The sequence below is a fragment of the Drosophila serrata genome, unplaced genomic scaffold, assembly GCF_035046125.1.
Source record: "Drosophila serrata isolate PLE 108 unplaced genomic scaffold, ASM3504612v1 contig_364, whole genome shotgun sequence".
In the NCBI taxonomy this organism is placed as follows: domain Eukaryota; kingdom Metazoa; phylum Arthropoda; class Insecta; order Diptera; family Drosophilidae; genus Drosophila; species Drosophila serrata.
This window is the reverse complement of record NW_028257262.1, coordinates 763,295-785,510: the sequence shown is the minus strand read 5'-3', so window position 1 is coordinate 785,510 and position 22,216 is coordinate 763,295. Positions and strand designations below refer to the sequence as shown.

Below are 22,216 nucleotides of genomic sequence, written 5' to 3'. Positions count from 1 at the left end.
GCACGTATGTAATTAACACCTTTAGAAATTTTATTTAGACTACTATTACTTGGGCCGATTTTAAATTACACATGTAAGAATGCGTAAATATATTCTCTTGGCTGAGCTATAAGTTGTCCGAGTATGAGAAAAAGTTCTAAAAATACAGTCTCTACTACGGAAATAATTAAAGATTTTAATGGAAAAACTAAATTTAGCGTAAAAATCTTTATTCATTGATTATCAACCTTTAATGGCAATCATAGTAGAAATATTACAATGCCATATGCAGTGTGAATATTAACCTTCAGTATACAAACGATGTTTACGACTTGCTCTTTTGGGAAGCTGAAAAAAACAATGCAAATAAGCAAAGCTTACATGTGGTTACTAAAATTTGCAATATGCTAATTACTATTTATCTAATTCCGTGATTACTGCCCCAAGACTTTAAAGCTTTCGGTAAAACAGAGGTAGGAAAAATCAAATTTGGGATGATCATATCCACTTCATCTTTAGGAAAAATTACCAGAAACATAAGTTAATGATTTTTACTACTTATGTTTAACCAAAAGGCCTTACCCCTAATATGTTTGTTTCGTTTATTTCAATATATGTACATACATAGTACCCATGGGAAGTCATGCTTTCGTCAAGATCGTGCTTAATAATGAACAATGGGTTGATGAGTCGGTTTTTTGCCTATGTTTTCATTGAAATTAATCATAGAAGCTTAATAGTGCTCGCCCTAGCCAGAGCGTAGAGTACATACCCTTGTTTATTTTTTATTAAAAAAATGAGTGATAAGCTGGCAAGATATGTTATAATATTTATTTTTTTTGGTAAATAGTGAAAAATTCGATAAAAATAAATTAATTATCGAACATAACATAGGGCTATGACCTAAAGTAATTTCATACACTAAGATTGACTATTTTTTGTGGATAATACTTTAAAGAAAACTCTGCAAATTTTCGAATTTTTTCAAATTTACGATCTTGATACAATATATTTTTAATTTTAAACTTTTTTGCTTCTCATTCCGAGTTCACGAATATATATTCCCTGGCTGTCTGCAAATACTCGGTATAAATAGTGGTCTTATTTGATAACTTAATTACATTTTATCTATGATCGAGGGGCTTAAAAACCCATAACGACCGAGGCTAGAAACGCTATTGTTTTCTGCTTCAAGCTTTTCCTAATTAATTAGTCATTACCCCAAACTTTTTGATTTGAATAAAAAACACTCAAAACATCTGTAGTTTAAAAACTTAAAATGGTGAGACAAACCCATAAGCAAGCTCTGCTGGATTATGACGTCTTGTGCCCAACACAGAACCTCCGGTCGGCGATAATTATATATCCGCAGCGCGGTTGAACTATTGCCAGTTGAGCAGTTGTGACTGGTAACGCGAACGGAGTGGACATACGGAGGGAGCTCCGCTTCCTACTAAATATTATTTGAATAGTTTGCGGAAATGGTATTGATAACGCCGGGAGTATGTCGACAATTAAATATCAGCTAATTCCAGTGGATGAGGGAGAGCCCATTGAAACGAAATCCCCACAATGGATAGGGAAAGTGTGTTTTCTGTGCACGGCTCTCTTTGTGATTGTGTTCTATTGTCTGAGTTCTGTGGAAGATCAGTTGGAGAGCAGTACCCAAGGTTATGCGGCGACTTCTGGGAGTCCCTTGGAGTTCTCACTGAAAACCAGTACGGTGAATTCAAGGATATCTTCGCGTCTTTTGGATATCCTACAAGACCCGAGCACTATGTCCCCTTGGACAGAGATTATTGAACCCTCTCCGCCGATTGTCGAATATCCAACGGAATCCGAAAACGAAGAAGAATTTCCCACAGAAGCGCAACTGGAGGAGAGTACTACACTTCAAGTCCTGAGCTCCTTGGAACAAATTCTAACTGAGACGACTACGAAAGCCTCTTACCCATTGGAAACAGCATCGGGAGAGAAATACTTTGTGAATAGCCCGAAGTGCCAAATGCGCCATCCAGATCCCTTTGCCCGCAACATCCGAAAGATCTACAGGAAGCATCACTATATAGTCTGCGATAGGAGTCCTGATATGATCACAGTGAATTTTAATGACACGACCGGCACATACAGGCTGCATAAAAATGAGGATAATTCTACCTGCTGCTACAAACGGATCCTCCGAGTAGGAGTCCGAACCATGGCAGATCACAAGTACAAGTAAGTCACCCAGTGTCAAACAGAGATGGCCACTAAAATGTAGCCCATTTTGTCAGGCTTCTTCCGTGTGAGCAATTCCCTCAGGACTTTCAAGTCCCAACTGAAGTCACGTCCATGATCACCGAATGCCGGAAGAGTCCCCACGACAAGGTGTCACAAACGGACGCTTTCAGTTTTGTGCATCCAGGGAAGGATTCTGTTCCGGCTTTGGGTAAACGACCCAGTGTCCTGCTCTGGGGCATCGATTCTGTCTCCCGAATGAACTTCCAGCTGACCATGCCCCTCATGTACGAGTACTTAAACGGCCAGCACTGGAACGAACTGCAGGGCTACAACAAGGTATTATAAATATGGAGATGTATAAAAAATTAGTAACTAAACTTTAATGCCTTAGATGGGCGATAATACCTTCCCGAACCTGATGGCTCTGCTGACGGGATTCAACAAGACCTACGCCAATGAGAGGTGCCGACCCAGTCAAGTAGGTGGCCTGGATGCTTGTCCGCTGGTGTGGAAGGACTTCAAGGCCAAGGGTTACACAACAGCCTTCGCTGAGGATTGGAGTAAGTTCTCCACTTTTGACTTTATGAGCAGAGGGTTTCGCAGTCCACCGACAGACGTTTATGGCCGACCTATGATCCTGGCTTTGGAGAAGGAACTTAGGAAGACAATGATTGCTGACATGCCGTTTTGCATGGGCCGCAGGTCATCCGGCGAGTACATCTACGACTTGGGTGTGCAGTTCACCAGGGCGAACCGAAATCGAACCTTCTTTGGTATGTTCTGGACGAACACCTTTAGCCACAATGACTTCTCCATGCCGTCCGCCATGGATGCCAGGATGGTGCAGTACATGCGGTCGTTGGACAAGAACGGCGTCATGGATAACACAATTATTATCTTCTTCAGCGACCATGGAAGTAGGTTTGGTCAATTGCGGAAATTGGACAGTGGCTTCCTGGAGGAACGGCTCCCCTTTTTCTATATGCGCGTACCGCGATGGATTCGGGAGAAGTACCCGGAATTTATGCAAAACCTGCGGGCGAACCGGAATCGCCTTACATCGCCATACGATATACATGCCACGCTGAAGCACATCCTCAGGATGGACACCCCACCGGAGCAGTTGCCCCGTCCCGAGGGCTGTCCCAGCTGCCATAGCGTTTTCGAGGAGGTGGATTGGTCTAGGAATTGCTTTCAGGCTGGAATCGATGAGCACTGGTGCGGCTGCGATAGCTTCACCGAGTTGCCTTCAACGGATACCAGGATGGGAGCTATGTCCACTCAGCTGGTGGAGGCCATTAACGAGTTTGTAGCAGGGAAAAAAGGAGCAGAAAAGTGCCATCGCCTAAGGGTAGGAAGAGTAGTATCGCTCCAACAAAGGGGTAACACAAATGCGTATCTACTGCAGCTCTATGCCCAGCCAGGAAACGCCTTCTTCGAGGCGACGGTGAACTGGGATCCAGAGACTCAAAGGATATCCATTCGGGTGCCTAGCATCAGTCGACTGGACTACTATTCCTATCAATCGAAATGCACTTCGGTCAAGGAAACTAAGAAATTCTGCATCTGCTAGGGTCTTGGTCCCAGCTCTGTTTAACCGCAGGATTGCACTAAAAAGGACTCCATTCATTATCTTGCGGATCTCGGATACCGAGGCCTTTGTTCCAGTGAGTAATAGAGCGTATCGCACGAGGCAATCTACGTTAGTTCCTGGCAACCACTTCCGACAAAGTAATTGCAGCCTTGAGATTGTGCAAATTCAAAATTGGTTGACAATTACACGACAATTGGCAGATAATTGTTAAGAGATTAACAAGAAATTTCAACTAAAACTTACCGCAATCACGGAGCATCAGTAAAATACAATATTATGAAGTGTTCTATATTTTATAACTGGATTGAGTACAAGTATAAGAATAGTTTATCTTATCAAAGAGGTTGTATTGTGAAGTGCGCTTCTTATCATCTCAAATGCACTTGAACATTAAAATGTTGTTAATCTTATTCTAAGAATTTGAGGACAAGCCTCTTTCATAGATAATGAGAAAATGAATATATGTATTTATAATGAGCAAAATTGACCTAAAAGCGCTTTATAAAAGTTGTGATTTATCAAATCAAACATTGGAATTAAGTTTAAGTACTCTAGAAATTGAAAGAATTTATTTACCAATCTGTTACTCATTTTAAATAATTTATAATTCTAATTTATCTATATACAAATAAAGATTGATCAAATTCAGAATTTTATTAGTTGCGTCAGTTTTTGGATTCTACTGATTTTCATTTAAAATCTTTTCGTATTTGATAAATTCTATTATTACTATAGAATTTTAACCAAAAGTTGAAGTTCTTAGGAAATTCTGATATCAATCTCAGGTCTCATACGGTATTGGGGGCACTCACTATATAGAACTGCAATTAACTGATAGGTTTCCAAGAAGTTGCAATCAATGTTGACGCTACGGGATCATAAAATTTAATATTATCTATATATATAAATGCTGTATAATGTTAACAGTGGATTTCCTGACGTTATCTTTATATATCTTTATAATTATAGCTCACACCTTGAAAGTCGATATGATATTTAGAAATGGAAGTTGACCTAGTACTATTAATTTGAAGGTAGATAACCGATATCTTCAAAAGGGACTAAAATATCAAATATTTTCGAATATATAATATATTTTATTGAATTTATTAAACAAGCTTATTAACTAATAAAGTTAGCAGAAGCTTCGCCACTTGCTATGTGTATTTATGACTTTAAAAACCTTTGTCTCAAGGCAATAAAACTGGTCACTAGCTCAATTTATTAAACAACTCATCTCCGAATCTTTGAGGTTTATTTGAGGTATTAGAGTCATTGAATCGACTGATTGCATGTTTCTAACAATCATAGCAGAAAACTGGTAAATACATTATATGATGTCATTAGCAAGCCTTCTACTCCATCGTTTTGTATGGTGTTCTTCACTGTATCTGCCATATGCTGACTATCCGATGGTTATTCGCAATTAACAGTGTAATTGATACTCTTTGAGACCCGCGAGAAGCGAGGGTTGCCGCAAAACTCGTTTCCCAAAGGCAACTGTTATGAAAACACATTTACGAATCAATCAAAACATACGCGCATCAAAATATATATCAGGCTCAACTTGTTTTCCCATTGAAGGGATGGGCTTGGGATTGAATGGGATTGGAGGGCTCGGCCAAAACATGGCAGCGGATTGGGAGGGGAATCAGAACCACCCTGGTAGCCCCTGCCATAACCACAACAAATTATAAACTATACAAAATTTGTTAAGTATTTCGTTGTTTAGAAGTACCGACGACTGCATGCTCTTAACTTGTAAATACTTACTTTTTTGGAAGTTAATGTTTTGATATTGTTATAAATATAAAACACTTTGATCAAACAAGTTAATAAATACATAGTTTTAGTTAAAAAACTTTAGGAGTAATGCATGTTATAATCAATTAAAATAATTATAATGATTTTAAAAGGAGATATCCTGGGAACTGTGTAAGTATAAACCCTTTAGATGCGAGCCATGTATAACTTTCTTTAAGATTGATCAACTTTACGACTAAATGTGATATAAATCATATTGCTAAGATTGTTATAGAATAAGATAATAATAATAGGCATTAGGGAATATATGTATAAATTCCTCATAATCCTCATAAAGTGTGACTCAGTTTAATTTCTATGTATTTTGATTACGCAAACATTAAGAATTGATAGTTAATCGACAAAATGCTTTACTAATTACCATTAAGTTTATTAACCTCTACCAACTTCCGGTTAGGGCATAAAGATATCAACCTAAAACAGAAGCTGTAATCACAAACATTGTAAACGACGAACATTTGATTGAAAGTCAGATACAATTGCTCATGGAATCGTGTTCTTTATTGCCTTCCCGGGCCTAATCTCGACCGCTGATAAGGGTAATATAATTGAGCTCCGACCAGAGACAACCGACTGACGGCTACCTGGCCAAAGTTGGGAAACGCCTATTAAACGCCTCGCTGCTCCCGAATCGGATTTGTATTGGGCCAGGCAGCACTTCGTCCTGCGAGACAGGGATGGCGGCACTGTCTCTGTCGAATGCAAATGGCGGCGATGGGCAGTCCTTGGATAAATAGCTCGGGGATGCGCAGCGAACTCAGCAGTAGCACTTGAACCAGCCCAGCGAAAGGATCGCACCAGGATGAGTGACTTCAGCATTGAGTATATCCTGAACCGTGCCGGCGACAGATATGTGGGTACGAATGCCTCCTTGGGAGTCATACAACGACTACGCGGTAGTTTGCCATTCCACCCGTACGCCGGATATCCCACCAAGGAGCTTCGAGCATCTCCGCCAGCTGCAGAGGAGGCCAAGATACCGGTGTACGACTGGCTGCAGTATACCCGTTACCATCCTCCCAAGCTTCCGCGGGGACTGCGGCAAAGTGCTCCCGCGAAACGGACGCCAGGCCGTCTGCCCCGCATTCCTTTTACGCCCCATCAGCTCCAGGCGCTGGAGAGCGCCTACAAGGAGTCCAACTACCTGAGTGCCGAGGATGCCAACAAGCTGGCAGAGACCTTGGACCTGACCAACACCCGGGTGAAGATCTGGTTTCAGAACCGACGGGCTCGGGAGAGACGGGAGAAACGTGAAAAGGACGAGAGCTGTGACTCCACCTTCTCATCAAATGCCTCCAGTCCGGAACCGGAAATGATCGATCGTCGTTTAACTTGAGACAATTTAGAAGACTTTTCGGCTGTTACTGTGTAACTTAGTGGCTTTTTGTAAATATCTACAATAATTAAATAGGTATAAGATAATAATAAGCATAAGTTAAATATCTTTAAGTTAACATAAATAGAAGAAAAACATGACAATATTTTAATTGAATTTGTTTAAATTGGGATGGTCTCTGTGGTTGTTTTATAAATCACTATGCGAGTTAAAGAACTTTCAATGGATTCTAACTTGATTATTACTTATTAAACAATAATTTAATATTGAATATAATACTCTTGTACAAATATTGAGACCTAGTCCGTCCAGAGTTATGAAAAACTATTTGCATTATAGTAAAGACTACTGGTAAAATTTTATTCAGAAAGCTTTAAAAATAAGGGAATCGTTTGTTTTGAAACGGATGAACCGGCAGTCTAGTATGGCTATTAATAATGTACAACAAAAAAATTATAAATTATAATTATAATAACCACTCCGATACGATCCTAAATAATGGAATGGCAAAGATATAGAAAGTTTATTTTTTGGGTTTATGTTGGCTCTTCAGTTCTTTTTTTAATTAATAAATTTTTGGCTTTATATTTCTGGAATTTTTAGAATTTCAATATCAGCAAATATCGTCGTTAGTAGCTTGTAATATTTTCATAAGATAGATCTATTTACTTGAAGTAAAAACTTAAATAAAGTGGTTATAAAAAAGTTCTTAAACTATCGTAAGACCTTAGTACTCGTACACTCACCTAAAGTGTGTTCTTTTTAAACTAATTTGAAATTATTCCAAAGAATATTTATTTAATGTTCGTTAAGTTTGTTAGAAGAGAATAAGCTATTAAATTTTTTTCGGAGGGTATTAGAAAATAGCTAATTTAAAAGCACTTCTGTTATAATTTGTATTAAAAACGATAACTATTTTTCCCACAACCCCTAGATATCCATTTCACCTGATGCAAATTGAATATGGATTGAGTAACTTAATATTTCAGTGCGGAAACTGGTTGACTTCACTGGTTCTTCTGCTTCCCATGGCATCAGCATCACATTGGCATAATGGGATCAAACGCAGCCGCCCCCAGGATAAGTAATGATAAGACGATGTGTGGCCGAAAATCGATGGCATATGGGAAAACAACCAAAAAAGGTGAATGAAAATGAGGAAATTCGCGTGCCGGAAAAACAGCAATCAGGAACGAAAGGAAGACGAAGGGCGGCAGGCTAAGCCGATTTTGCAATTGTTGCCGCTGTTTTTATGGTCAAGAGTAATTTGTTTTTCCGCTGCCTTTGTTTGCAAACATGCAAAAATATCAGATTACAGAGCGGCAGTTCCTCCAGAAAAAGAAGAGCATCAGAGTCCTCGAGGGGGGAACCGATAGCGGATGCATTTCCCAAGCCTTGATTCTGCCACAAGGTCTGGCAAATGAGTTTACGCAAATCCAAGAGATCTCTATCCTTAATCCCAAGCTAATCCGATCATATGAGCAGGGAATGGGCCTCCAGGAGATCCACGTCAATTTATTTATCTAAAATGAACATCGAAAGGTGGACATCGTCGAAGGGTTACCAGAATATCGAATGTCGGATCTGTTTTGATATCAAACCCATGATTATATAGAGACGACAATATATATATATATATATATATATTTAGACCTGATCACTGTCTTTTCAGCAAGCGTGACCTTCCTCTCCCATATCCAGACACTCGAAGGATCCAGAACTACTTAAGCCACACTCATTAGTTGCAGATAATTCGTACAAATTTGTCAAATCGGCTTATGATTTGCATTCTATGACGGAATGTTTATGTTACTAATCTAGTCCTGTTTGACAAACAATGCGGCAATATTTGTTCTAATGGCGTAGAATAACACACAGCGTCTGCTCTGTTGTCCTTTCTTCGGATCACACAAAGGACCTCACCGGGACTAGGAGCAGGCGCAGGCGCATGAGAGGCCCACGGAAACTGGGTCAAGACGGGCGCGGGCGAGGACTAGTGGCGGCGGGCTCAACGTAATTCCCATTTTCTCAAAGATTGAGGTAAGCGGGGTGTGCGGGCTTAGCAGGGCGTCAGCCAGACTGTCCTTTTCCGATGTATTCAGTAAGGAAAAGACAAAGGCCTTTACATGTTTGTGTTCAATGAAAATTAAACTTTCTTTATTGCTGAAAAAACAAAAATATAAAAATATGTGTATGATATTATTTTTTGAATAATTAATATAGTGGTGTGGCGGATACAGAGGCTTTTAAGTGTTTTTTAATTGGTGATTTTCGGCTTAATATTCAGATACATTACCAATGCTCACTTTTTAGTTATTTACACATCAAATGCTTTGATACTTGCCATATATTTACTTTTGCTGATCATACTTGGATCTTTTATTATAATTTTCACTTAAAGTGAATTGCTTTTTAAAGAATTTCAATTAAAACTAAAAATAGAAGAATACACATATAGTTGGGCTATTATTTAAATATCCCGCTTAACATGAAAGTGATAACTGGCCACACTCGGTTTTTCATACCCGTGAAGAAGTTCTGCCACATTTCCCACACTTTGTGTAATCGATACCTTCATCGATCAATTTTGGTTACTCACGATTTTCACGTTTTTATCATGGTTTCAAACCTTTTTCGAATAGTTTATAATAGATTTAGCCTGTTTTCGCACCGATTTTAGGGCAGATTACACAGAGTATTTTTTGCCGACGCGGTCACACTGCCGCCATCTTTCTTTTTCGGGATCCGCACACCAAGTTAAAAGGTGAGCCGTCGATTTTTTGCGAAAATATAATAGAAAATGCACCCAATAAATGGAAATTACCGGTGGAATGTGTGTGCGAACGAGGACTGAGTGCGCGGCGAATGAAATGCCAACTGGGGAAGGCTTCGAACGGCGCCAAACAGTTGACTCAGCGGGCACACGTGTTCCGTATTGCTGCCAAAATGAAAACTAATTACAGGCATGGTTCCTTTGCAGAGCGAGTCAACATGCAGCTTTTCGTACGTGGATTAGAGACCATCCAGGCCCTGGAGGTGTCCCAGGATGCCACCATTGCCGGAGTCAAGGTGAGTAGGCCCATCGACGCACAACAACAAACGAGCGACCCTAACCTAAATGTGGTTTCTCTTCCCAATCCGCCCGATAGAACCAACTGGCCCAGCTGCATGGCTTCAGCTGCGAGGAGTTCAGCCTCAACTGCGAGGGCACCACCCTGGCCAACGATACGCCCGTGACCGCGCTCAGCTCCTTCGAGCTGGACATCAACATTCCCATGCTTGGTGGTAAGGTGCACGGCTCTCTGGCGCGTGCCGGTAAGGTCAAGGGACAGACCCCCAAGGTGGAGAAGCAAGAGAAGAAGAAGAAGAAGACCGGACGCGCCAAGCGCAGGATCCAGTACAACCGTCGCTTCGTCAACTTTGTCCAGGGCTTCGGACGCCGTCGCGGCCCCAACGCCAACTCCACATAGAGTGTGTGACAGTGTCGCGGGATGTTGATCGAGTTGCTATCTACTCTTTAATGCAGAACGCAGGTTGATGTTCATAAAGTAATTTCAAACATTAAACAAACTATTTTACACGGTACGTGTTGTGGTCAGTGGTCAAATGGTGAATTCCTTGCTTTTGCGATTATCGCTGAGCACGTAGAAGCGGTGATACCAGAACTCGCAGCAGCCGACGACGACGGCTATCACGAAGCCCAGGAGCAGTACCAGGAAGCAGCCCTGCATGTCGTCCATGTTGACCTTATGGTTCGTGACCTGTCGGAGGGCGCTCTTGCCGCTGCACTTGTCGGCGCTGGGCAGATTCTTCTGGTGCCAGCGCTCAATGAAGCCCATGCGGAACATGCTGTCGATGTGACGATTGATGAGGTGCAAATAGGCGCTCTGCGATGGCACTATCATGGCGATCTGCTCGTCCACGAAGCTCTCCTTGCCCAGGGCGAAGCGGCACTCCTTGTCGCGCTCGAAGTGCTGCTGCACTATCAGCTGCAGGTTGATGCGCCAGTCGATGTTGATGCGATGTCCACTCTTTACCGCATCGATGTCCTCGCCCTGGGCGCTACCGTAAATTGTCGCCCGCGACATGTAGTATTTAAAGTCTTCCCGAGTCGTCGTCTGCACATACTTTTCAAAGAAGGTGCCGTTCCGCAGGCCGTACTGCGAGATGGATTTGTGGTGCTGCAGCTGGCCGAGGTAGTCGACACCCGGCTGGAACTTGGGGAAGGTGAGGAAAGCCACCAGATTGCCGCAGTAGGTGGTAACTAGTACGATGACCACGATCCACCAGAAGCCCACCACCAGGCGGCCACTGTCGGCTCGGGGTAAATACATGCCACCTGTTAAAAGAGGAAAACTCAGTTGCAGAAAATGATAGTATTGCTCCTAAACTTGCCTTGTTGTAGTAGGGCTCCAAAGACGTACCAAAAGCAACTCTTCACAGTGGACAAGCCCGCGATTTGCATCTCATCCAGAGGAGCCAGGCGGTTGATGGCATACAGCATGGGAGCGGTTAGCAGAATGATGCCCACCAGACAGCCCCAGGTCTCCATAGTGAAGGGAGCCGTGAACAGATAGATGCGGGACACCTCATCCGGCTGGCGTGTGATGAACGAGTACTTCTGTACACTGACCGACTGGGTGTAATTGAAGGGCTTCTGGTCGGGATCCTCCACGGTGGCAGCCACGGCGGCTATGAAGAACTGATTGCCCTGGACCATTTCCACCACGCGGTAAGGTATGCGAAAGGTCATTGAGCCCGCCAGTTCATCCTGTTGAGAAACCATTGCTGAAAAGTAACCGAACCTTGGTAAGAATAAACTCACGGTTTCGTTTGGATTCAAGGCCGTGCTAAAAGAATAATCCTCCCTGGTGGCGGCTTCGTGCAGATAGTAACTAAAGTTCAGGGCCCGACTCAGCTCCTTTAGGATTTCCATCACAATGCCCGAGTGCTCGACGATCACACCGTGCTGGTTCTTGGTCAGGATTTGCCAGGGCGGATTCTACGAGCGATTTGAACCAATAATAAGCATTATATTCCTGGCTCAAAGACTCACATGCACTGTCAGCACGTCCATGGTGATGTTGCGAAAGTGATGCTCGATATGGGGAAAGGTTAGCTCCTGACAAACAAATCCGAGTAGAGGACTCCAATAGCCGATGTTGATGAAATCGAAATTTCGGTTCTTGGCATCGCGTGTTGGAGCTTCTAATAGGGAAACGGTGATTGAGTTAAAATTGGAGAGGCAGGTTGGATGTCAGACTGACCTGAACGGAACTTCCGGTTTTCCTGGCTCTTGCCCCAGGTGATGGCGGTCTCAATGCGCCACTTGGCGCAGCTGGCACACCGGCTGTTGGCTTTTAAGTAGTCCTTAAAAAATAATTAAAGTTAATTTAAAGTAAAAATAATATCAATTCCTAAAAACCCTACTACTAACCTTCATGTACTCCAAAATTTCAGCCTGTTTTTCCTGCTTGGTAAAGCGTATGGACTCCCATTCCTCGTCGGAGATCTCTCCATATACGGACTGCTCCTCGACGGTCATCTTGGCAATGGAAGTCACCAGGGCCAGGCTCACCTCGGAGATGGTACAGTTCAGCGTGTCCTCGCAGTCCGGCAGGGTCTCATTGAGGGCAAAGGCTATGTTGGCGCCTTCGTCCAAATTAAAGGTCACCGTGCCGGCATCAAAGTCGCGACGCACCTTATCCAGTACAAAAAACATCCACTGGTTGCCCACGTGAAACATGTTGAGCGTCTCGGCTATTTCAATGATGTCCTCATGGAAGGCGGACACCACTAGGAACTGCTGGCGCTTCTCCTCGTGCTTGGTGGGTGCGAATTGGGCCAAGGCCTGGCGGAGAGCATTCCTCTTTTTTTGACCCCTTAACGAGTCATCGATCTTGTAGAGAATCAGTGAGATCGGAGTGATGTGATTGGTGGTGCTTTCGTGTACGATGGACTTGACCAAAACGGCGTTTTCTTCCACTAAAAATGAAATATTAGAAAAGGTAAAATATTATATCTGAAGACTATGTATAGAGTATTATATCTGAAGCGTATGTCTACTCACATATGGATTGATCCACAAAAACCACAGCTGTCTTCCAGTTTAGAATCTGCTGCACTTTGGCATCCAGAATAATTTGGGGAAATTCATCGCCGTGGTCGACCATGGGAATCTATGATATAGGAGGTTTGTATTCTTGTAGGAACCAAATGGAGCTTAGGGGTTTGAGCTTACCATTAAAGCCCTGTTGAGTGGGAGCCGTGGACAATCGGAGTCCGTGATGGCAATCAAGAGCACTGAGGTCTCTATAGAGTTTTTGTAAAAGTTCCAGGTATTCTCACAATCCGTTACCGTAATGGCAGCCAGGAAATCTGGAACAAATCCAGGGATTTTAGGAGTTTAGAGAAACCAAGAAAAGGTGTTCATACCAAGGATTTTATAAAACAAGAAGGGACCCTATTTTCGAAACGCCAAAGCGTATATACTTTATATATACTATATATATTATATGATAGAATCGGAAATCAAACATGATTAAACTTAAATAATTCGCATTATTTGAATCAATATTTATCGTTATATTTATATGACATATTTCCCGACAAATCAATGTTTAAAAAACTCATAGCTAATCCAAAAATTCATTAATTTTAATTCGGAAAGCTTTTCTGTGTTAGTTTTTATTATGCTATTAAATCTGCATACTCCATTTAATTTAATTTAAAGACATAAAATTTTATGACAATTTTAATGATGTAACCCCTTATAAAATTTTGAAAAATTTTGAAAAAAATAAATATTACCCGGACATAGCCTACATCGACTTGGCTTTCGATGCTGATCAAGAATATATATGATTTATACGGTCGGAAATGACTCCTTCAAAGCATTACAAGCTTTTGACTTAAATTATAATACCCTTCAAGGATATACAAATAAGATGCCTCTTATTCTGTATATGGTTTGGCACTTGCTCTTTGACCTTTCCTCTTACCCTTTTTCAATCGCACCGAGTTCCAGTTGAAATACCGCACATTAATGCCTCCATTCTTCAGATTCTCCCTGATAATGTCGCTCAGGATCTTTTCAAAATGGGCCAAAATATTCTGACCATGCGTGGTCATGTACTCGTGATCCACCACAACGGCTGTGTACATCCGATAAGCATTAGGTTTTCGCCAATAGGTATATCCTGCAGAACTCACCCAGCGAAGCGTTGGCACTCAGAAAGGAGGAAAAGTCATTGCCCTGTATGGGAACCCAGAGAATGAGCTGTAGTCCGCAAAGGAGCAGGATACAAGCCGATGACCGCATGACGCCAGGATGCCCCAAAGACGACTGAGAAGCAAAGCCCGCAAAGGTAACGAGGTTACCTCGCTGATAAAACAAAGCCAATTAATGCCACACACATGCCGCACTTGCAGCGAAGCGTGTGCAGGCGCCATGAAAAATTCATTTTGGGGGAAAGTGGAAAAGCCCGGTGATTGACAGTTTGCGGTTAGGCGTCGACAGCCACATCAAATGCCAAATTGGACGCAGGTGTTCGTCGAAGGATATCAATGCGGTCAACAATGTGATGTTTTTGTTAACTGGTTTTATTCAATTGTAAGTATTTTATGAAATTGTCTGTTTGAATCGCCTGTATGAGTGGTAATTACATTTTACAATCTTATATCTTAGGGGGAGACAGAGAGAGAGAGAGACAAGGCTGGGGAAGACGGGGAAAAGTGGGAGTAGTATGTCTAAGCTAAGAGTTACAACTCACTTAGGTTAGGTCTACTGGCTAAGTTCGTCGAAAATATCGGCTTCGATTTGTTGTGTGTAAATTGTGTCCGGCTTCTTAGGGTTAAGAATACGCTGATCCTGTCCACTGGGTTATATGCATTCTGATCGTTCCGTGTGTATAAATAATTTAGCTACAATTACGCCTATAGGTCAATTCCCAAAAATGCTTTCAAATATAAATGCAATACGATTCGATTCGATTTGTTGCAAGTATTTGCGTTGTGGTTCCTTTAGTGAAGAGCTGTCCGCAGAGTGTCCCTAAGAACTAGCTCTAGGACGCTGTGTGTGCAGCTCTGCTTTAGTGTATAGTTTATGTATATGGTTAGTACGAGTATGTTACGAAAGGGAGTATAACCTGTATAAATATATATTTGGCATATGGCTCTCATATGCATATGCTGCTTAAATGTATATTAATATCTGGTTCCACGTAGCCTTCAAATCGGTGCAAACTTTCATTGGTGGCAACTCCGGAAATCTTGACACTGATACGTCCGAAGTTCGTGTAAGCCCCATATCTGCGTGGGATGTCGACAACTGGCTATTTCGTCTATTGCTGTTGATATATGCTCTACCGGATTGCATGCCTTCGCCTCTACTTGCATCTTCGATTGCCCTCCCGGGACCCACGTCGCCTAGACCCACTCGTCCCGGGTTTACGACTTTTCTCATTCGTTCAGTATCGCGCTCAGGCGCTCCTCTACGGCGACCTTGCGTGACTTCCATACGAATTCGCAGACGGCAATGACACAGGCCACGCCCATGCCGCCCATCAGTACCACAAACACGCCGCCCACATTGGCCAGGCCCAGCTCATTGGCTGCCGATGAGGACTTGGAGGTCTCCACCCGGCATTTGCCGCCGCCGCGTTTCTCCTTCCACCACTTGGTTTTCAGGATGTGCAGCTTGCCCTCCTCCTGCAGCTTGAGTATAACGCTATTGATCGCGGTGCGGTAGGGTGAATCTGTGGGAGGGAACAAGGTTATTTTGGGAATAGGTTAACTCATATTCTATTTCCGGACTTACTGGGTGGGGTGGCTATGCCGTAGCTCTTGGTGTCCAGCATGCCTCCTACTTGCGTTAGCTCGCAGTTGCGCTCAGTCACATATTCGATGGAGGTGGATTCCATTAGAAAGGCATAGGATCCTGCAAGTTGAAGGTTTGATAAAATATATCCAAGTAAAGTAGGCGTCTTTACATACCTTTGCCCTTGGCCACACGCTCTACACCTTCTCCGTTGCTGGCTGTAAAGACCGAGGGACGAGCCGACTCCATAAAGGACCACATTCGCTGATATGTGGAAATCTTCGAGTCCTGCGTGGATTTTCGTTTGATTTTGCTTAAGATTTCTCTTAGTTTCCTTCTACAAACTCACCCTAAAGAAAGCTGCCGTGCTGCCGCCCTTCAAGGCTCCGTATTTGATTCTCGTCTGCTTGGCCAGATCCTCGGCACTCTCGATGGGCGAGTCCATGCGCTCGACAGTCAAAAAGGCAGCCAGGTTGGCAGTGTAAGAGGAGATCATGATCAGGGTGAAGAACCACCAGATGCCGGCCACCATGCGCGTGGACAGAGCCCTGTAAAAATATACTTTAGATTCAAAGAACACAAGTTTTCGTGTTGTAGAGTTACTTGGGTAGGAAGTCACAGCCCTGCTGCATCAGAGATCCAATGGCAAACCACATGCAGTTGAGCAAGGTAAACTGACTCTCGACCTTCTCGCCATGTGCATCCGTATAGGCCGGCCATTCGTAGGGTGTAAATCTAGACAATAAAAACAATTAGAAGTTAAAGTCATCACTGCTAAAGGATCACTCACTTGGCCAGGATGAAGAGCAGCACAGAGACACCCAAGTAGGCAGTGGCCATGTAGATCCACACATCCAGGGATAAGGGTGACAGGAAGGAAAACAGATTCGGTGGCTGCTTGATAGGTTTCCGATACAATATGGATACGCCCAGGTTCATAAAAGGCGTGGTGAAGTCCACCGCTTGCTCACGCTCGAAGGTGATGGTGAGATCCGCAATGGCCAGGTCGGCTCGCTGCTCCAACAAATCCCGGATCATGCCGTTCCACTCTCTATAAATAATTATTACTATTTATTTGATATTTACAAACCGAAGTGAGCTCCTTACCCAGTCAGTTTGTTGAGGCTACCATAGCTGCCATCTGGCACCAGCTGAATCTTGTAGTTGAAGCCCAGGGACTTGGAGATCTCGTGGATGAGATCCACGGCATAGCCTTCAAATTGGTCGTTGCCACTTAGAGGCACCGCCGACTCCTTTCTCATGCAATAGGGATTGCTCTGCAGGAGAAAGGTTGGAGAATTCCTTTACGAAACAATTGCAATCCGGTCAATGCTTACCAGTATTGTTGTAACCACCAACGTCTTGTTCTTCAGATTAGCCTCAATTTCCTGCTGCTTCTGGCTAAAGGTCCTCGTGAAGTTGATGCCATCGGGCAGGGTGGAGTTCCAGGTGCCTATTTTCCGAATACCCGCCGGTGTCAGCTCCACAATGTCCAGCATAAAGTCCGTTCGGAAGCCCTGATGGTCAAATTTGATCACATTCGTCAGGCCCTTCATCTCGACAATCTTCATGTAGTTGATTAGGCTAAAGCCGTGCTGCCAGGTGCTCTGTCCATCGCAGCTAATTGGATGGATGTCAATCTGCTGCGATGTGTCCAGATCGTGCAGCGCCTTGGCGAACAGATGCACGGCATCATACATGAGCGCCGTCTCGGAGCGCACGGTGGTCAGGTTAGCGGATCTCAGCAGTCCCTTCTCGTCGATGCTCCACTGACGGACCACGTCTGAGACGATCTTCTCATTGATCAGCCGGAAGCCGGTGATATTGGTTCCTCCATACCGAAACTCGTCCAGATTCACCGTGTGCAGATCCAGTGAGGTCACCAGATAGCTGTGATAGTCACTCATCATCCCGATCTGCTGGGCCTGCTTCAGCACCTCATGGATGCGCTCCGTGGAACAATCCAGCACGATGTGTGCCTCCGCCGAGTTCTTGATCTGCTTCAGCAGGGGTCTATAATAGTGTGTAAAGTAATAATCACATTAAATAAGGGAAAAGTATTAAATTTAATGTAAATAGTTTGAATGATCCCCAAAAGTGGGACATCTTCTTGTTGGAGACGATTAACAAGGCTTACCTGTAATCCCCGCTGTCGCTCAATTGGCGCACAGTAATAGGAAAGGGTGTCATCCCGTGAGCCTTGAGCAGCTCCTGCAGCCGCACGATGCCATCATTGTTCTCGTAGATTATGGTGAATGTCTTCCAGCCCCAGTGTCGTACGATATCCACATAAGCCTGCAAGCAAGCGAAAAAACATTACTACAAAGTGCAGTCGTAGGGGATTGGGGGAGATTGGGCCTACCTTGGAGAGCGTATTAGGGTGCGGATAAAGATTCACCAGACAGCTCTCCCGCCTCAGCCGATAGTCCCAGCGATTCTCCAAGTGAGGAATCTGGAACAATGTATGTGTATTTTGTTGCTTCTGCTCTTGGCTGCTTACTACTCACCTCCATGTTGTCGCAAATGCTCTGTACGTGGCTGGCGGTGTGAGAGGATTGAGGCCCAAAAATGGCGGCAACTCCGATGTTCAATAAACCGCAAACTGCAAGACAAATAACAATGCAATTGGGCTTTATATGCAACTTATTTGTGGCAACTCGATTCCCCCTCAGGCCAAACCACTGTGAAATATCTGCGGGGAGCTACTTTTGACACACATTCCATATGGCAAATTGAGTGAAACACAAATCCCAAAGAGCTTAAAAGTCACAAATTGATTTCCCAGTAATATGCTCTGCTCCCAGCGCCATCCCATTCCCATTCCCATTGCAATTTCAATTCCAATCTCAAGCCCAAACCCAATCCCAATCCAATTTCCCTACACAATCCGCTTGTGTGGGAGATAATCTCGGTCTGCGACTTGAAAGGATCAAAAAGTAAAAACGAGACCAAGTAGCACGGTAATGTGCTTGCCTCTTGCTCGCTAATGTTCAGTTAGCCTCGTTCGCATATTTAAAATGCACTTCAGTATGACATAATTTCGTTTTGTCGTTTGCCCTTTCCGTCTGGCCCAGCCCCCCCTCAGTCCTCAGTCCTTCGGGATTTCGCCCCCGCCCCGGCACTTCAGTCATCCTTTTCAGCATCCTTTGGCTCATCAGGCCCGCTAAGCACGTGTAAGTGCATGTGCAGCTTCACTTCGATGGGCCGAGTCTGTCGGTGGTCGGTGCGGTTAACCTGCCCTAGTACTTTCATAGCGTCGTATGTGTGCACCTGTGGGCACCTGGGCGCCTCGTTACTGTCGTGCTGAAGTGTGTTTTTCACGTTGGCCAGGCGAGGTCCTTTTCGGGCACCGCACTGTCCAACTTCAGCGTCATTTGTGTCTCATTTATCACAGGATATTCGACAGTTGGCTCACGTTCCTTTGCCCGCTTTACGATTCATCTTCAGCTTTTAACGATTATCAAGTGCCAGCAGAAGTTTCATTTTCGCCCCCCACATAAAACTTAAAATTGCAGAGTGAAAACTGGCTTTGGGTTGCACCATTCCAATATTTCTTTTGTCGACTTTTAGAGATACTAGTTGTAGAGGAGTTTTTTTTAAGGCTTAAAAGCTTAGTCTTTCCTTCTTATTCCTGCTAAGAATCGATCGATATGATGTATGAATGAACTTTATAGGTTCTATGCTTTTATTTAATCTCCAAAACTTTGAGGTTTACTAGCTAAAAAAGAAATGTAATTGAATTTATTTAATAACAATATCTTTTTAATGAATCAAACTTTGGAAATTGTATTGTCTTGCAGTTTGTAATTGGATCAGAAGCCAAATCTAAAATCGATCATATCTAAGTCTAAGAAGGATTCATTTCAATTTGGAAAGCATTTAACTGATTGTTTATATTCAAATTCTTTACATTTTTGACAATTATGTATAAATGTGCTTCGTTTGTTGCTTCTATGATTTATAGGGCCGAAAATACCTCATTCATTGCGTTGCAATGCCGTTTCACTATGTTCTTTGTATTAATAGTACTCAACAATAATTGGCAATACTGAGCAACTCCATAGGAACTCAAAATACATACATAAGAAGCTTATGGTCTTTGAAATCGAAAACTTAGAAACCTTAATAATCATTGAAAAAGAAAACATATATAACAATAAAATGTGTAATTATCAAATAAGATCGACAAGTGCAGCATATATTATATATAAAACTAAAGCTCATATATTACAGCCTGGCCAGGAGATGAAAGGAAATCAGGACCCCAGGCATCAAATAGCATAACATAAATCGCAAATCAAATGCAAAATCAAACAAAAGGGTGAATTGAATGAAAACCAAAAATGGCAGCAAAGAGAGATGCGGAGTTGATAATGTTGAGTTAGTCAAAAAGCCGAACAAAGGGCGTTTGACTCAATCAAATATGCAGCCAGCTGCGTTGGGTTAAGGTGGAGTCAAGGTAACACACACGCACACCAAAGATGGCAGTTGGGCAGGGCAGTGGGAAAACAGGCCAAGTCAACAATTGCAGAGCTCGGCGGTGGTACTTACCCCTTTTTCCGGCATGGAAGCTGTCAAAGGGAGAGATGCGCTCGATCTGGGCCACCAGCTTTGAGCGCGGCAGAATAGAACGGTCGGAGTTGATGCGGTCCACTGCCTGGCGGAAGGCCAGCTCCTGGTTGTCATCGGAGGGATGGAACAGACCACCTGCGGGGAACACATTAAGAATGTAATTGGAAATGTCAATAATGAGAGATAGTCATAGGCAGTGTAAAGTGATTTGGGCTCAACCGGAAATGGCGTCCAAGAGTATGCATTCTATAAATTACAGCATACTTTCAGGCTCACTTCCAGAGGTGGTGATTTTTGTGATGGCCGAAGCCGCGGGAAATCCCAGAGCATTGAAATAAAAACAAACAAACCACACACAGCCGCGTGTATCAAATACATACACACACACACAAAAACAGTATGATGACACAGAGAAACGCGCTCATGATTATGACGTGAAAAAAATCGATACACAGCGGCTGAGAGATGCTGGCGGAATTTTGTTTTCATTTAATGAATCCAGTTACCAAATACTTGAACTTCGGTGGTTTCCGATGCTGCATTTACTTACCAATCTTAATGATATCGGGCAAAGCTAAAGCCTCTCGGCAGGTGCAAATTAATTGCAGGACCAGCAGCGGCGGCAGGACAAAGAATCTCCTCGTCCGCATCTTTGTATTGCTTTCGATGGCAGTTTCCGGTTGCACAAATTTAATTCGATTTCTATTCGAGCACTTGTCACTGTTGCATTTATTAGCATCTAGCAGATATTTAACATTTTCACAACGCGGCAGAGTCCGCTGTGCGATTTGTATACTTTCCGAATGTTTATATATATGTATTTTCCGCTTTTCCGCTCGACCGTTATCTGCGAGGATGTGACATCCACTGAGCTGCGAGTGTTTGATTTGCCTGCTTTTATCCTGTTGCCTGCTCAGTATTATGTGATGTGGAATGGTGTGGTATTGATGCCTGCCCTGGAGGGTGGGCCAGCATCCAAAAGCCGGCTGACAGTTCGAACAGCTGCGCAGTGGATGCTGAGAGTGTAGCAGAGGGTTGCCACCACCAAAAACACAGATGAGCTTTCTTCCCCCACCGAAGGTCGTTTGGTGGGAAAATTTGGAGACCAGACTGCTTTGCCGATGTGCTTTGAAAAAGCTTTGACAGCATTAGGATCTAGGTGTTTTCCATAAAAAGTAGCTCGTTATATTAGACTATAACTCTAGGTTAAAATAGAATATGAAAACGTTCTTAGCTTATGTTTAAATTTAGAAAATACTTTTCTCGGGCTGGTTTAACCCCAGAGATATGTTAGTAAATGTTAAAGTTTTAAGAACATTTTATTCAAAGAATATATAGAATTATTTCAGCAATAATAGGAAAAAGAAAGAAAAAAGTCAATTCCCCATTTCTCTATTACAACTTATAATTACATAAAAACATTCAAAGATAGTAAATAATAATAATAATAAACAGTTTATACTTTCGAAGCTGTGAAAGTTAAAGTTTTAATTTTCCACGCTACTTAAACCTATTATTTTTGGCCTTTATGCAAAATATTTTGCTTTTCGGAAATGAGAGCCCCATTGAGGGTTTTCAGTTTTTGTGTGTGGCTAGCTGGCTTGTTGTCTGTGGGTAAGCAGAAACCTCATCGGACCTCCTTAATCACTAGGCCCTCCTCCGCTTCCCGCCGTTGTTAAGCTCCTTTCCGCACGCCGAAGAGGAAAAGGATTAAACAGCACAAAGGAGGCAGCAGCATGGCGTCACGGCAACGGCAGCAGTGAATAAAAGGAATAAATAAAACAGAGGTCTCATTATGCCGTTGACCGCGTTGCGCTTAAAGTGCAAGGATAATGCAAAACGGCTGTGATGGGGAAATGCATGCGAATGGCGA

General features: G+C 43.0%; 5 protein-coding genes across 5 annotated transcripts; 3 read left to right on the top strand and 2 right to left on the bottom strand.

Moving 5' to 3' along the window:
• Positions 1 to 1,268: 1,268 nt before the first annotated feature.
• Positions 1,269 to 4,444, top strand: LOC110177179 (uncharacterized). Its single transcript, XM_020943769.2, has 3 exons — positions 1,269 to 2,196; positions 2,253 to 2,535; positions 2,591 to 4,444. Exons 1-3 carry the CDS (start codon positions 1,484 to 1,486, stop codon positions 3,770 to 3,772), a joined length of 2,178 nt encoding a protein of 725 aa, XP_020799428.2. The 5' UTR covers positions 1,269 to 1,483; the 3' UTR covers positions 3,773 to 4,444.
• A 1,864-nt stretch (positions 4,445 to 6,308) lies between these two features.
• On the top strand, positions 6,309 to 6,953 carry LOC110177261 (homeobox protein MSX-2). Its single transcript, XM_020943911.2, has one exon. The coding sequence runs from the start codon at positions 6,420 to 6,422 to the stop codon at positions 6,951 to 6,953; it is 534 nt and encodes a 177-aa protein (XP_020799570.2). The 5' UTR covers positions 6,309 to 6,419.
• A 2,733-nt stretch (positions 6,954 to 9,686) lies between these two features.
• On the top strand, positions 9,687 to 10,538 carry RpS30 (ribosomal protein S30). The gene is made up of 3 exons (XM_020943719.2): positions 9,687 to 9,717; positions 9,934 to 10,022; positions 10,103 to 10,538. The coding sequence occupies exons 2-3, from the start codon at positions 9,945 to 9,947 to the stop codon at positions 10,421 to 10,423; spliced, it is 399 nt and encodes a 132-aa protein (XP_020799378.1). The 5' UTR covers positions 9,687 to 9,717; positions 9,934 to 9,944; the 3' UTR covers positions 10,424 to 10,538.
• Positions 10,454 to 14,274, bottom strand: Ir93a (Ionotropic receptor 93a). Its single transcript, XM_086839368.1, has 9 exons — positions 14,166 to 14,274; positions 13,955 to 14,107; positions 13,195 to 13,331; positions 13,024 to 13,132; positions 12,391 to 12,938; positions 12,221 to 12,323; positions 12,010 to 12,161; positions 11,349 to 11,955; positions 10,454 to 11,292 (listed from the first exon to the last, which is right to left on the bottom strand). The coding sequence occupies exons 1-9, from the start codon at positions 14,272 to 14,274 to the stop codon at positions 10,556 to 10,558; spliced, it is 2,655 nt and encodes an 884-aa protein (XP_086695494.1). The 3' UTR covers positions 10,454 to 10,555.
• Positions 14,275 to 14,539: 265 nt separating this feature from the next.
• On the bottom strand, positions 14,540 to 21,359 carry KaiR1D (Kainate-type ionotropic glutamate receptor subunit 1D). The gene is made up of 13 exons (XM_020943752.2): positions 20,894 to 21,359; positions 20,323 to 20,478; positions 18,279 to 18,373; positions 18,134 to 18,223; positions 17,909 to 18,066; positions 17,109 to 17,784; positions 16,879 to 17,048; positions 16,562 to 16,822; positions 16,375 to 16,506; positions 16,121 to 16,319; positions 15,948 to 16,059; positions 15,772 to 15,891; positions 14,540 to 15,709 (listed from the first exon to the last, which is right to left on the bottom strand). The coding sequence occupies exons 1-13, from the start codon at positions 20,991 to 20,993 to the stop codon at positions 15,414 to 15,416; spliced, it is 2,565 nt and encodes an 854-aa protein (XP_020799411.2). The 5' UTR covers positions 20,994 to 21,359; the 3' UTR covers positions 14,540 to 15,413.
• Positions 21,360 to 22,216: the final 857 nt, after the last annotated feature.